A 14,744-nucleotide genomic window follows, 5' to 3' on the forward strand; every position below is an offset into this window, starting at 1 on the left:
TTTGTACGATAAACCTTTAACCAAGCTTTATTTCTACTTGCAATAAAGGATGATCCACTCCGGGAGGTTAAAACAAAGCGCCCTAGGGGCGGCACAGCTGGCAATGCCAACATCTCCGACTCCGCTTCCTGTCCCGGGTGTGCACTACGTCCGCGCAAGCTGGGCTCCGACAGGAAGGGGGGATGCCCCCGTGCCCGGCGCATACACACACAGAAGGGGCCCACGTGCTGCACAGAGCTCCCGTGTGGGGCTGAGTGCTGGCCCTGCCTGTTGCCTGTGTGCCTGGCGCCTGGCTGCAGCTGGCGAGGACCATGGACATTGGCATTGCGAAGTAGGCCCTGCAGTCTGGAAGCCGAGGAGGACCTGAGCCCCTTCCTGGACGCAGCCTTGATCTCCACGTGGTGGATTAAACATATTAGCAGTTAAAGCAGTTAACTGCTGTGCAGGGGGCCCCCGCTCATTGTTTGTCTCTGAATCACCCGCCCACACCAGGTGTCTCAGATAATAGACTGGGAACTTCAGTGAGGAGGATTTCCTGTCTGCAGATGTGCCGATTACAGCGCTGAGTGAAGACAGTCAGCCAGCACCGCTGCGGGCTCGAATTCGCCCGCTGAGTTAACCAGTTGTGGCCTGAATCCCTGGCTGTCTAGGGGAGCAGGGCCAGGCTGGGGCGTCCTGAGCAAACGCCTCCCAGTGCAGAGGCTTCTAAGTGCAGTTAGGTTTAGATTTGGTGAAGGGACAGACTGCCTCTGGACTGCAGCCCTGAAAAACTGGAAGTTGAGATTGTCATGTGCCCCTTTGGCGTCCCCAGCCCCTCTGGACGGTTCTCTGTCCCTCTCTTGAGGGTGAGATGCTGAAGGCTCTGGCGTATCCCTCCCTGCACCACAGGAGTCCTGCCCATGGCCAGAAGAGCCAGCAGACACAGGAGGGGACTCGCTGAGCCTGGGGATCCCACAGCCAGGCAGCTGTTGTGCCTGAGTGCCAGGGAGGGTGGCCACGAGTCTGCCTGGGGCATTGTGATATGGCAGGTGAGACGAGACCCAGGGAAGGAATCCGTCTGGATCTTACCCCAGCCACTGAAGCCATTTCCTCTTTGGGCTTTCTCTTAGATAACTCAGAGACGTCCACCTGTGTGTAAACCAGCATCAGAGCCTGAAACACAGCATGCATGGAGCGTGGGAGCTTGGCTTCCCGGCTTCCTCTTGGCACCACACAGAGGCCACCCCCACAAGCTGCCCGTGTATAGTCTGCCCCACGTGGCACGTGTGCCTGGACCACAGCCGGAGAGACTGGGATACCCAGGAGATGATGATGGGGGCTGGCGGTGCCCAGGAGGGGAGCTGTTGCCAGGGTGGGCTGCAGCCCGGGGCTCCTCTCTCCACCCAGGCACTGTTTGCTGGCATGTACATGGCAGGCAACTGTCTTTGCTCAGCTGTGCTCAGCTGATGGCTCCCATACACCGCAGACTCAGCTACACAAGTCCCTGCAGATTGTCCCTCTGTTGAGTGCCAGGCAGCAGGAAAGGGCAGAAAGCAAGAACCAAGCCCCCAAGGCTGGGGATGGGTGGGAGCATCCCAAGCCTGGTGAGAGGGAAGGGGCGGCTCCTCCTGGATGCCCTCCGTGCTGGTGTGGGTGCAGCTGGGGCTTAGGGGCCGCAGTGGGTGTGGATGCTGCCTGGGCGAGGGGGCTGCGGTGGGCCCATCAGGACTGCTCTCAGGGATGCGCCTTGCTGCACCTGCGTGAAACCAAGTTTGTGGCTATGCTCTTCCCTGTGGGGATGGGCCCAGCAGTGACCCTGGCATCCACACGCCTCCATGCTCTCAGGGTGGCGTGGCCATCCCTGAGCAGGTGACACGGATCAGATGCCTCTCTTTGATAGTCTAACACCTTTTTATTTTAGTGCAAATTTAGCTTGTAATTAATGACATCAAGAAAGACTCAAATCTGCCTGCATGTGAGTTTGGTATTTTTTGAAGTGGGGCCAAGATGAACATTCATGGAGCTCTTCCTATGAACGGTGGCTGCGGCCTTTCCCTCCACGCCATGTGGCCCCAGTCGTGCGCTGCTACTCCTGAGACAGCACTGTTGGCTCAGCCCTAGCTCATGGTGGTGCTAACACCTCACAGAGGCCAGGCCAGAGTAGCAGGAGGCAGCGCCCTGTGCTTACCTACCAGCCTGGTGCCCCACACTTGGCTTGAGGGCTAGTTCACACTCATGTCCAGAGCCCACAGCTATCTGACAGGCCAGCCAGCACCTGCATACATGGATGTCGAGCTGGGTCTTGTTACCATGTCAAATTCAGTACTTACGGTTAGAACTGAGTGGAAACCAATAAAAAAGAACAACATGGTGAAAAGTCTTCTAGAGATAGGTCAGCACCATTTATGCATATTACCATGCACCCTCTAATGTCTGCAGGTGCCCTGGGGCAGCCAACCTGTTACAATTGCAATTATGCTAACAATTGTTAAAGGGCCGGGTGAGGCGGCTCATGCCTTGTAATCCCAACACTTTGGAATGCCAAGGTGGGAGGATCATTTGAGTCCAGGAGTTCAAGACCAGCCTGAGCAACAGAGTGAAACCTCTTTTCAAATAATTAATAATAATAATAATAATTTTTGTTTGTTTGTTTGTTTTTGAGACGGTGTCTAGTTCTGTTGCCCAGGTTGGAGTACAGGGGTGCGATCTGGCTCACTGCAACCTCAGCCTCCCGGGTTCAAGCAATTCTCCTGCCTCAGCCTCCCAAGTAGCTGGGATTACAGGCACCCGCCACCACGCCCAGCTAATTTTTGTATTTTTAGTAGAGACGGGGTTTCACTGTGTTAGCCAGGCTGGTCTCAAACTCCTGACATCATGATCCGCCCTCCTCGGCCTCCTAAAGTGCTGGGATTACAGGTGTGAGCCACTGCGCCCGGTCTAATAATAACTGTTAAAGCAATAATGACCACTCGTCACAGAGCACACTCCTTCCTGGAGGTCCTCTGGGCCTGAGCTGGGACTCCAAGGCTGACTGTGGAGTCTTACGCATCATAATGCACATAGGCAGCTTGAGTAGGAAAGGCCCTTATGCTGCCTGCGGGGAACCTCATTCCCCACCCACCGAGGAGCTGCCCTGGGTATGAGACACCCCTGGGATGGCCTAGGGGTCCCTGGTGGCTGCTGGCAGTCACAGCGAGTGGCCAATCAGGTCCCATTGAGGCCCAGGGGCTCACTCATTTATTCAACTAACATGGCATCTCTATGGGACCTGAGGCCAGCAGGGCAGGTGCGTCCCCTTCCCCCTGGTGGGCTCATAGCTGCGGGTAGGGGCCTGGGGCTCATTGAGAAGGGACGATTCCAGAAAAAAAAAAAAGAAGATAAATATTTTTAAAAAATAAGCTTCAAGAATCTAACTCCAGTTCCAAAGGCATACGCTCCTCTGTGCCTGGTCCAAGGTGCCTCATTGGGGCAAGTGGCAGGCCAGGCCCCGTGAGAGTGGCTGGCTCTGGGGGCCACATGCCTCATGAGACAGTCGCCAGGTGGCCCACAGGGCCTGTGTGTGAAGCCGTGCCTGCCTCGCATTGCCCACCAGCCCTGGAGCCTCCCACTCCCACACCCTCGTCCTCAGGCTCAGTGCTTGGCCCTGGCTGCCTCTGTCTGGATCACAGCCACTGGCTCACCCTGCTGTACTCCTGCTGGCACTTACCTCTCACCTGGAGCGCCACCTCCTTGCTGTTCTCTTGGGAACATGTGTCCCAGGCGGGCGTGAAATCAGAGGGCATGCCTGTTCTTCCCATCACGGATGAGAGAGGCGCATGATACTGCATGCGGCTGGCCGTCCCCGTGTCGCTGTGTCCATCAGAATAGGTGGGAGTGACCCATGGTGACTGTGTGGGTGGTTTTTGGGCTTCAGCCTTCTCTGGTCCCTCCTTGGGGCCAGGCTGACTGGACAACCATGGTAGCTGCCCTCCATCTCCTGGGCCATTGACAGCAGCTGGTGGGGCTCTCATTGTGATCAGAGGAGGGCTGCCCTGCGCGGCTGTTCCCAGCACTGGCCACATACGGAGATGGGCTGTCCTGCGTCAGGGGTGCTGTGCTGCTGGGCCTGGGGCTGGAGGCAGCTCTGGGCTGCAGAAGTGCTCAGCCCAGTGCTTCCTGAGTGTCAGTGTTGTGGGCCAACCACACATACACATAGGAAGTGAGAACGTCCATTTGTACCTGGAATTACTATTTTTTTGGCAGAAGGACAAACTTTGTTGGGCCCATCAGCCCCAATTCTGAACCAAGTCCATTGGGCACCAGTGAGACCCACTTTGCTACCGGCAGAGGCATCTCTGCAGTGGCAGGTTTGCCAACGTGCCAGTGGTTGCCATCTCTGAAGGGACGTTCCTTGGGGCTTGTGGCCGTACTCTGCACCACGGTCAGCAACTCCTCTTTGCCTTATATGTAGTGGGCATGGCCTGCCTTCAGGATGGCTGGTCAGTTCAGCCACCTCTGGCTCTCACGCTGACCACAGCTCTGTTGGCTGAGATGATCATCTTGGAGGGCAGCTTCATGTAAGTCTTCCTGGTTTCCGGGCTAGGGGAGGTGACTGCGGTGTAGTTCTCAAAGGCCCAGGCCAACAAGTTCCAGTCTCAGCCTCTCCTCCAGGCAGCGCTTGATGGTACAGGTGTGGTGCCTGCAGGGAGGACGCTGCCGATGTGGAGCTGGGCCCTCTTGCTACAGTACACAAACACAAAGTGGCCCGTGTGGAGGCCCTTGGTGGTGATAGACAGCTCTGTCTGCTGCTTAAACTGGTGTGGATCCTGGAGACCATCTCAGCAGAGGGATGTCCTTCAAGGTGCCCTTGATGTAGCTGTGCCGCTCAGCTAAGTCCACAGCATGCAGGCCTATGAGCCCTCGTGCATCATGTGCACAAGGAACACAGAGCTGGCGCCCTTCCTCTGCCCATGAATCCCGTGGCCCACGACTGCTCATGAGTGCAGCCTGAAGAGCTGTACCTGGAATTTTAATGCCCTTGTTGTTTGCAGAAAATATGCCAGAGTGTCATGTATCCATTACGTAATAAGCTCTTACAAAGCAGGAACATGGTGAAGATGCCTATAAATGCATGAGAAAAGGCAGGAACTGGCAATTTACAAAAGAGGAAATACAGTTCATAAACACGTGGCCAAAAATTACTTCATCTTACTAGTCATCAAAGAAGTGCAAATTAAAGCAGCATGACAGAGAGCGCTGTGCGCCGCCGCCCAGGAAGGAAGAGTCTAAGGACTGCCCTGCACCCGGAAGCCCCCACTCAGCTGGCCGCCCTTCCTCTGAGGATCTGCCCCAGGAACTCAACTGACACATGGCAAGCCGGTGCCCCAGGTCTCCATCCTGGTGGTGTCTAGGAAGCAGAGACTCGAGAGCGCCTGTCCTACCCCAGGAGGGGCCATTCAGCAGCACTTGGCAAACGCTGCACTGGGCGCTCAAAAGCCAAGGCTGCGAGGATGGAGCTGCAGGGAACACAGAGCCGCCCCATGGGGAGGCCTGCAGTGGGCCACAGGCACAGCTGGGAAAGCTCTGAGCACAACATGCAGGGCGAAAGACACCAGTGCAGGCGCCCTTCTTTCCCCGAATGGCCTGAGTGGTGCACATTTATCCTGGCGTAGGAGGGAAATGGTGGGGAGCTGACTGGGCACAGCCACCTGCATCCTGCTGCTCACACCATTTGGGCCCCACTGGGTCCCCACCTCGGCACGATTCGTCCAACCTCCTGCAGGGCTCCAGGCCTGAGCCAGTAGGGCCTAGGACACCTGATTGGCTGTCCAGCACCAGCAGGGCGATCTGGCCCTTCTTTGGCCACTGCCCAGTCCTTTGCTCAGCAAGACCCATAGTGGGGCTCAGGGCCTGGTGTCCTGCCGTCAGGGCTGGCCTCAGCTGGGGACGTGGCCCCACCCAAGTGGAGCTGGCCTCTTCCCTGCACCCACTCCCAGCCACGTCCCACTGGCCGAGCTTCTAACCCCACTGTGCCCTCGGCTGCCCTCCTCAGGGCTGAGCCTGCTGCCTGCCACAGGCCACTCACTCTTCTTTTGCTGTTCATTCCCGAAGGGCTGTGGAGTCCCTGCGGGTCCAAGCGTGTCTGTGCCGCGCAGCCCACTCTCCCCTGGCCATCCAGCCTGCCCAGCTGTCATGCTTTTCACATTAGTGGCTCCATTACTTTCCCACCGACTTCCCAGAGTGATCCACACAGCATGTGCGGAAGAGTCCTGGGTTTGGATGGGCCACCTAGTTCCATGCCTCTTTTATTTCTTGCGACTACTTTTAAATTTATCTTTATTTCCTTCGGGACCTGGGGACAGGGTTTGGTCAGCACCTGCGAGGTCTATAGTCACCATAGTTACCATGAGGAACATGATAAGTGCTCTTGGCTTCCCAGGACCAGCCAGGCAAGCATGCAGAGGAGAGTGTGGGTCCAGCGTCAGATGTTCTGTTCCGGCATGGAGCAGGCACCAGGAAGTGCTGGGCCTGGTGGGCTGGACACCAGGTTGGAGAGGGACCAGACGGCTGAGCGTGAGCCCCCTGCCTGCAGGGACCATAGCCCCTCCTTCATGCCCCAGCCCTGCCCATGGGGCCCAGCTCCTTCCTCTGATGTGGGCTGGCATCCCCTGTGTCTGGGCTGATCCCTGACCGGTGCCAGCCCTCCCAGCACCCAATTCCTGCAGCTGAGCAGAGCACAGAGGCTGGAGCCGGCCTCCCGCAAGCTGGCTTAGCCAAGTTGGTATGTTTTGACTCCCGCCCTGGGACAGCAGCTGGAGACTTAAGGGTTCCCTCTCAGGGGAGCTTCAGCTTCCAGATGCTTAGGTGGGCGCCACCCGCATACCGGCCAGCAGCTGGTTTGTCCCAGCCACGATGAGCAGGGGAGCTATGCTTTTGACGCCAAATCGCCTTTGCCATCGGTGGATCATCCTGAGCCCCTGGGAGCCTAGAGCAGCTGGGGTTGGGAGGGAAAAGCTGCTGTGGCCGCCCGCTGGCCTGGCAAAACCACACTCATCTGAGTTAGGGGAGAAAGGGACCTCTGCTGGCTGTTCAGCGGTGAAGAGACCCATGCGGTGCCCTCTCTCCAGGCCCCCGGCTGTGTGGAGACTGGCGGGGGCAGCTGTGCTGACCCCCTAGACTGGCCATCCCCTGCCCCTCTTGGCCTTTGCATCCAAGAGCAGGATCAGCTGAGCCAGCTGCCCCCTAGGATGGGCATGGTGTAGTTTGGATGCTGCCCCTTAGCTCAGCACCCCTTGGCCCTGAGGTCTCTAGGCTGGGGCTGTGTGCCAGGCAGCCACGAGGGGCTGCAGCATGGAGCAAGCGGGAGACCTGGCTGCTAGCTCTGCTCATTTGGCCCTCTACTAGTGGGTTGAGGGGGCTTGCTTTCTCCTAATGGGGAGAGACCTTCAAGCCCTACCTGGGCAGAGGGCCAGATCCCAGGACTTGAGCATTGTTGGGGTACAGTCTAGGGTGTGGCTGTCTCCTCTTCAGCTTGTCCAGATAGGGAGGAGGCCATCGGGAGCCAGCAGGTGTCCCTTGAAGGAGGCCCCTCTGGACTCTTGAGGCCTGGGAGCTGATGGGTCTCACTGCCTGATGGTATCAGGCTGCGGTGCTGCAGACAGATGCAGGGAGGCCAGGCAGGCCAGGTGCCAACAGCTCCCCACAAAGGGCTGGTTTCTCTGATGAAGTCAGTACCAGAGCCATTGGCACTGTGCTGGTGGCCCTGCAGCAGGGCCTGAGGCCTGGGCATGTGGAAGATTCTGGAGTCCCACGCTTAGCACTCTTTGATGTCAGGGAGCCCCAGCATTGGCATGTGCCTCTTCCTTTCCCGTGTGCCAGGAACCAGTCTAAGGCCGACCCCACTTTCCACGGGTGGCACCCCTGCCTTGTCTCCTGTGTCGGCTGTCATCTGACCAGTGTCCGTTTCAGACCTGCCTGCCACCTCCTGCAGAGGCCAGGAGCCCTTCTACGCTGCTGGTGCTTCACGTTTGGCCAGTTCTAAGTGGACATTCTTTTTTCTTGAGACAGAGTCTCACTCTGTCGCCCAGGCTGAAGTGCACTGGTGTGATCTTGGCTCACTGCAACCTCCACCTCCCGGGTTCAAGCAATTCTCATGCCTCACCCTCCCAAGTAGCTGGGATTACAGGTGCACACCACCACACCCAGCTAATTTTTGTATTTTTAGTAGAGACGGGGTTTCTTTTCTTTTCTTTTTTCTTTTTTTTTTTTTGAGACGGAGTCTCGCTGTCGCACAGGCTGGAGTGCAGTGGCACGATCTCAGCTCACTGCAGGCTCCGCCCCCGGGGTTCACGCCATTCTCCTGCCTCAGCCTCCAGGGTAGCTGGGACTACAGGCGCCCGCCACCATGCCCGGCTAATTTTTTGTATTTTTAGTAGAGACGGGGTTTCACTGTATTAGCCAGGATGGTCTCGATCTCCTGACTTCGTGATCTGTCTGCCTCGGCCTCCCAAAGTGCTGGGATTACAGGCATGAGCCACTGCGCCCGAGCTTTTTTTTTTTTTTTTTTTTTTTTGAGGCAGAGTTTTGCTCTTGTTGCCCAGGCTGGAGCGCAATGGTGCAATCTCAGCTCACTGCAGCCTCCGCCTCCTGAGTTCAAGTGATTCAGCCTCCCGAATAGCTGGGACTATAGGTGTGCACCACTATACCTAGGTAATTTTGTATTTTTAGTAGAGATGGGGTTTCACCATGTTGGCCAGGCTGGTTTTGAACTCCAGACCTCAGGTGATCCACTTGCCTGGGCCTCCCAGTGTTGGGATTACAGGCGTGAGCCATCGCACCTGGCCGAGACAGGGTTTCATCATGTTGGCCAGGCTGGTCTCGAACTCCTGACCTCAGGTGATTTGCCCACCTCATCCTCCTACAGTGCTGGGATTACAGGCACGAGCTACTGCACTCGGTCTCTAAGTGGACATTCTGAGAAATAGTTTAAACCCAACGGCCGTAGGTCGAAGCCACTGAAGGTGACATTTCAGCCCCCTCTCTGTTTCCTCCAGGTCGAGTCCCAGACACCAGAAGTCTGAATTTGGAGAAGGCTGGGGTAGATACTAGCCCCGACACTCAGAAGATCCTGGTGGACTCCCGGGAAGCCACCTCTGTGCCCCACATCTATGCCATTGGTGACGTGGTGGAGGTACGGCATGCATCCTGGGACCAGGGCCCCTGCCCCTGCCTGCCGCACCACCCCTGCTCGCTGGGCTCCGGCTTCTGCTGTCCTGTGGGAGAGAAACGACACTTTCTCTGATCACAGAGGCTCTGGGTCAAACCCCGGGGCCAGCCTGTCTGGAGTTCTGGGGCAACCTGGACATGGGCCTCGGCTCTCTGCCTTTCCTTTCTGTGGCGGGAGTATGGATGGTCTAAAGACAGCTGCAAGCACCAGCAGCAGATGCCTGCTGGGAATGGGGCGTGGGTCAGCTCTGCACGCAGGCCCCAACCCCCGGCAGGTAGGCTAGAGGCATAGGCTTAGAAATGCCACCGTGGCCTTGGGGCCGTCCTGTCCCCACAGGGTTGAGAGGCACGTCCAGTTCGGGCCCACCTGGCCCCGCCCTCCCCACCTCAGTATCCTCTGGCTTGCCTCTCTGGGCGTCACACCGGGGCAGGTCCTTTGCTCTCAGCTGCTGCTGTGAAGTGGAGACCAGCGCCAGTCTTTCCTGGGTGGGGGCTTTGGAGCCCTCCTTACCCATGGCCCCAGTAAGGGACCTGGGTGGTCAGTCTTGGGATGCTGCACCCCGGCAGCCTCAGGAGTGCTCGGCCTGTCCTGCATGTGTCCAGCGCCTGCTGCTGAAAGTGGCTCTGGAGGGTCCCTGAGAGCTTCTTTGTAGTGAGACCTGTCAGTGTCAGCATGCTGGGGCTGTGGTACCAAATCACCACACACGGGTGGCCCAGAACAACAGACATGGATTCTCTCACGTTTGGGGGCAGTAGTCTGAAATCAAAGTGTCAGCTGGGGCTGGGTGCAGTGTCGTAATCTCAGCACTTTGGGACGCCGAGGCAGGCAGATTAGTTGAGGTCAGGAGTTCAAGACCAGCCTAGCCAACATGGTGAAACCGTCTCTACTAAAAAAATACAAAAATCAGCCAGGCGTGGTGGCACGTATCTGTAATCCCAGCTACCTGGGAGGCTGAGGCAGGAGAATCATTTGAACTCGGGAGGAGGAAGGCGGAGGTTACTGTGAGCCAAGATCGTGCCACTGCACTCCAGCCTGGGTGACAGCGAGACTCCATCTCAGAAAGTGTCAGCTGGGCCACGTTCCCTCAGAAGCCTCTCGGGTAGGACGGCCCAGGCGTCCCTCGGGTTGTGGCTATATCACTCCTCTCTCTGCCTCATCGTCATGTGACAGTCTCCTGGGTGTGTCTCTGGGCCATGATTTGCCTCTTACAGTTTCTCTGCCATTGGATTTAGGGTCCACCCTAATCCAGGATGACTTCATCTCCATCGTTACCTTAATTATATCTGCAAAGATCTTATTTCCAAATAAGGTCACACTCTGAGGCTCCAGGCAGACCCTGCTGGGTCCTGTAGGGCCCATCTAGCCGTCCCAATTGTGTGGACAGAGCATGTGGCTCCATGTGCCTCAGCCACCCTGCAGCCCCAGCTTGCTTAGCTGGATGGTTCAGCTGCTCAGTGATTTCTGCAAGTGCAGCCTCTGCCTGTGGACCATATAGGTGGAGTGGTCTCTGACTGCAGGGTCTGTTGCATCCTGTGGGCACTGCACCCTGAGATAGCGCCATGTGCATCTCTGTGCACAGCAGGAAGCCTCCCTTCTGTCTGGGAATCTGAGTTTTCCCTCTGCAAGTGTGTAGCTCCCAGGCTCCTGTGTTGGAAACTGGAACATTTCAAACTGTTTTGCCAGAAATGCATGGCGCACACAAAGGCATTCTTTATTTAAACATTAAATCCACTCTGTCAGAAAGGTCATTCTGAATAGTCCAAAGAGTTAACACCCAACCAGTGGTCCCTTGAGCGGCTGGGAAGAGCCCGTGGGCGGGGCGGGGGCTATTGTTTAATGAGATGTTGTGTGCTGTGCGCCGCCGGGATGTTTCCGTAGTTAGTCAGGCCTGCTGGAATGCGCAGGCTGCGCTCTGAGTTTATCTCCACGGATCTCTATGCATTTCTGGAATGCCAAACAACATCTGCATTTCCTGCTGCCAAGGTGATTGGCAGCCCATCCCAGAGGACGGTGCTGGATCCCCAAGGCCAGGCACACCCCGGGACGGAGGGATCTCCAGCACAGCGACATTCTGATTTGGAATTTGTTATGGACTGTGACGTGCAGGTCAAGCTGCACATCAGGAGCACATGGAATGCTTTGGGGTCCCTTTTTAGCCGGGGATTCTGGTGAATGAAAACGGTAGCAGGGGCTCTTTTGAGCTTGGTCATGGGGCAGCCCTCCGAGGTCGGCAATGTGCAGAAGGGGTTTGGAGAGAAGGCTTGAGCGTATGAGGGTGGCACGGCGGACTCCTTTCCCAGGGCGGGGTGGAGGGCAGTAAACAGGAGAATGAGCAACCTACCTAGGTCCCTGGGATGCCCCGCAGGAGGACGAGCTCTAGGGGGAATGCTGTACGTCACCGTGCTCGGTGCCAGTGTTGGGGATTTTCTAAAGGGAGATGCCCACTTGGAGGGCAAAGGGTGATGGCATGGGGGCTGCATATAACCCCGGATATGGTGCTGACGTGGTCCCCCTGTGCCTTCCCTAAGGGGCGGCCTGAGCTGACACCCACAGCGATCATGGCCGGGAGGCTCCTGGTGCAGCGGCTTTTCGGCAGGTCCTCAGATCTGATGGACTACGACAATGTGAGTTCTCTAGCAGGACGCCACGTGCAGCCCGGGAGAGGCCGAGTTCGAGGCTACCTCTTCTGGGGTGAGGGGCCTTTGTGCGCTGTGTGTCTGCATGTAGGTATGGGCATGCGTGTGTGTGCGCTTATGCGGGTGTGTTGTGCACACGTGTGTGCAAGCATGTGTGTGGGGGTCAGTTCTGAGAGTGTGGCACAGGCGCGGGCAGGTGAGTCGCCTACTGTGCTTGCAGCCTGCTTTGGGCGCTTCTGGTCCTGGTCTGTGATCACTGCTCTTTGTGTCACATGCAGTGGGGAACTTCGGTTTTGGGGGCCCAAGGGCCCTCCCTGACTCCAGACCTGCTTTCAGGTTCCCACGACCGTCTTCACCCCGCTGGAGTATGGCTGTGTGGGGCTGTCCGAGGAGGAGGCAGTGGCTCGCCACGGGCAGGAGCATGTTGAGGTGAGGCCCGGGAGCAGCACAGCTGAGGACAGTGGCGACTCCGCGACCTCGCCCCACGCTCTGGGCGGAGGCCTTGTGAGCAGGGCGCCAAGGTGTCTCCTTTCCAGGGGCCCTGAGCAGTGGCTGTGTGTAGCGGGAAGGGACATGTTGGGGGCAGCCTCAGAAGCGGGGGTGCCTGGGCTTCGGCAGCCTTGGGGTGACTGGGCTTAGGTGCCTCTGGTCTCTGCCACCATGTGTCGCAGCAGTGAGGGGAACGCCCTTGGCTGCCTTGTTCTGAGGGCGAGGAGAAGCCCTGTGGCCCAGAAGCCCCCAGCCCCACCCCAGCCATGCTGCAGGGGTGCCCAGCACCAGCAGGGTCAGCACCATGGTGCCACCCGCTCCCCTGCTGAGGTCAGCTGAGCGCTGGCCCCACTCCAGCACCCAGCTGCTTGTCCCTGAAAGCACCAGGGCCCCAAAGGTGCCTCTGTGCTGTCCCCACCTTGCAGGGCCGTGAATCTCACTCTACCCAGAAAGGTTTCTCCCAGGGGCCTCCGACCTCTGCTTCCACCCCCACCCCCCCACCACCCTGCACCTCGTCTTCCTGGACTGCCCAGGGTTTCTCCCAGGCGAGAGCCCCCGCCCCGCCGCCCCCACCACATCCTGACACCCATCCTCTTCCAGCTTCTTCCAGGCTCAGGCACTCACCCTGGAGGAAAGGGGTTTTCATCGAGCAAGGCTGCTTTGGGGGTCTGCTCTGGCAGGTGGCTGTGGCTCCGGGGTGGCCTGGAGGGATGCGGGGGCTCTGAAGCCTGCCGGGCCATGGTAGCTGGAAGCCTTCAGTGCGGTTTCATCTTGCTGCCGCGGCAGCTTGCAGGCACCCAGAGAAACCGGAGCCTGCGGCCTGGGCGGTGGGGCCTGTGGCCTTTGGGGATGAGTCACTGGGCTCCAGGGCTGGCCCCTTCCCCCTGCACCCCAGAACTCTCCATCAACAGGACGGGCCTGACAGGCCAGCCTTCCCCGAGGCACTTTATTTGCTATTTTTGTTTGATTCATCACAAGTGCGCTGGGACATATGTTCCTGGCATTTTATAATGTTGTTTTATGTTTCACGATGTTGAATGGCCAAATACTCTTTGTTTGTTTTCTTTTCAATTCTGTCTTAGTTAGAACAATATTCTCTGAAGTTCCATTAATTAATAATGGCTGTGCAGCACATGTGAGGGCCCCACTCATTTTTTACTTGGCCGCAGCCCCGGACACGCTGTCGAGCCCTTCAGGGGTGCTGAAAGCCTTTGTCCAACAGCTCCGGCTCCGGTGTGGCTGCAGCGGCCTTGCTCCAGTGAGGGCCAAGCGAGCACCAGGGTGCCTGAGGGAGCCCAGGTGGCTGCCTGCTCACCCATTCTTGTCTCCACCGTTTGTTGTGGGGGAGCTATGTCCACCCAGGTTTGCTGTGTCCGGCCTGGCAGCTTGGATTGCCTGATGCCTGCTCTGCTGCTGTGGTCTATGGGGGTCCTAGGCCTGGGTGGGAGAGGGTCTGTCCTGCAGAGCATGGCTCCAGCTACTGGCTGTCTGCACATAAGAGGGCCTGCACACACCCCATGGCCAGCCAAGCCCTCATCCCCATCCCAGACCAGACCTTCAGACCAGATGGATGGTTCCTGCCCGCCATGACCCTGCCTGGCCCATGCAGCCTGTGGGAGCTGCAGGTGCCACAAGGTTTGTTTGTCCCAGCACTGATCCAGGGTTGGTATCCTGTCCTCAGGTCTATCACGCCCATTATAAACCACTGGAGTTTACGGTGGCTGGACGGGATGCATCCCAGTGTTATGTAAAGGTGAGCATCCCTGTGGCCCAGGGTGCTGAGGATGAGAGGGAGGGTGGTAAAGAGCCTGGCAGGGTGAACACCCGAGGACTGGCCCCACTCATGCTCCCCAGGCAGGGTGCAGGGTGGATGCAGGGTGGAAACAACCCAGCCCCCTCCTGGGCTGGTGGCTGAGATGTGCGGCTTTCAGATGGTGTGCCTGAGGGAGCCCCCGCAGCTGGTGCTGGGCCTACACTTCCTTGGCCCCAACGCAGGCGAAGTCACTCAAGGATTTGCTCTGGGGATCAAGTAAGTCCCGAGGAATGCAGGCCACGATGCGATGCGCAGCCGGGTGTCCCTCGAGTGCCGGCAGTCCTACAGTGGAGAGATGCTGCCACTCTTGCTGCATTTATGTGGCCTTCGCGGGTTTGCAGCAGAGATTCCTCAGGCCCCTCCTCAGACAGGGCGGGTTTCGGGGGGACAAGAGGTGGCTCTGCCCCAGCCAGATGCTGTTGAGCCAGCCAGAGCCAGGTGAGGTGTCCCCTGTGGCCCTAGGGCCCTTGCCTACCTGGCCAAGCACCACGCCACCATGAGCAGAGTGCCAGTGCCTGGAGAGCCACCCCAGGGCTGCTGTGTGTCTTCTGGAGCTGGGGCCATTGCCTGGGTCTTGGGCTCAGGCAGTGTGTTTTCAGGGTCCCGGGGTCAAAGGAAGCCC

The 14,744-nt window shown here is 58.0% G+C and overlaps 1 protein-coding gene across 4 annotated transcripts in view; it reads left to right on the forward strand.

Annotated features, from left to right (window-relative positions):
- Positions 1-14,744, forward strand: part of TXNRD2 (thioredoxin reductase 2) — a 66,638-nt gene that overhangs the window by 49,743 nt on the left and 2,151 nt on the right. For 3 of the 4 annotated variants that reach the window (XM_055253624.2, XM_063623356.1, XM_055253625.2), the window contains 5 exons: positions 9,012-9,148; positions 11,713-11,808; positions 12,157-12,249; positions 13,991-14,062; positions 14,241-14,338. In XM_055253624.2, the coding sequence (XP_055109599.1) occupies positions 9,012-9,148; positions 11,713-11,808; positions 12,157-12,249; positions 13,991-14,062; positions 14,241-14,338 (496 nt within the window). Of the gene's footprint in view, positions 1-9,011; positions 9,149-11,712; positions 11,809-12,156; positions 12,250-13,990; positions 14,063-14,240; positions 14,343-14,744 lie in introns of those variants that run through there. The other variant, XM_063623357.1, reaches the window with a different exon arrangement.

This window comes from Symphalangus syndactylus, chromosome 18 (genome assembly GCF_028878055.3).
Source record: "Symphalangus syndactylus isolate Jambi chromosome 18, NHGRI_mSymSyn1-v2.1_pri, whole genome shotgun sequence".
NCBI classification, from domain to species: Eukaryota; Metazoa; Chordata; class Mammalia; order Primates; family Hylobatidae; genus Symphalangus; species Symphalangus syndactylus.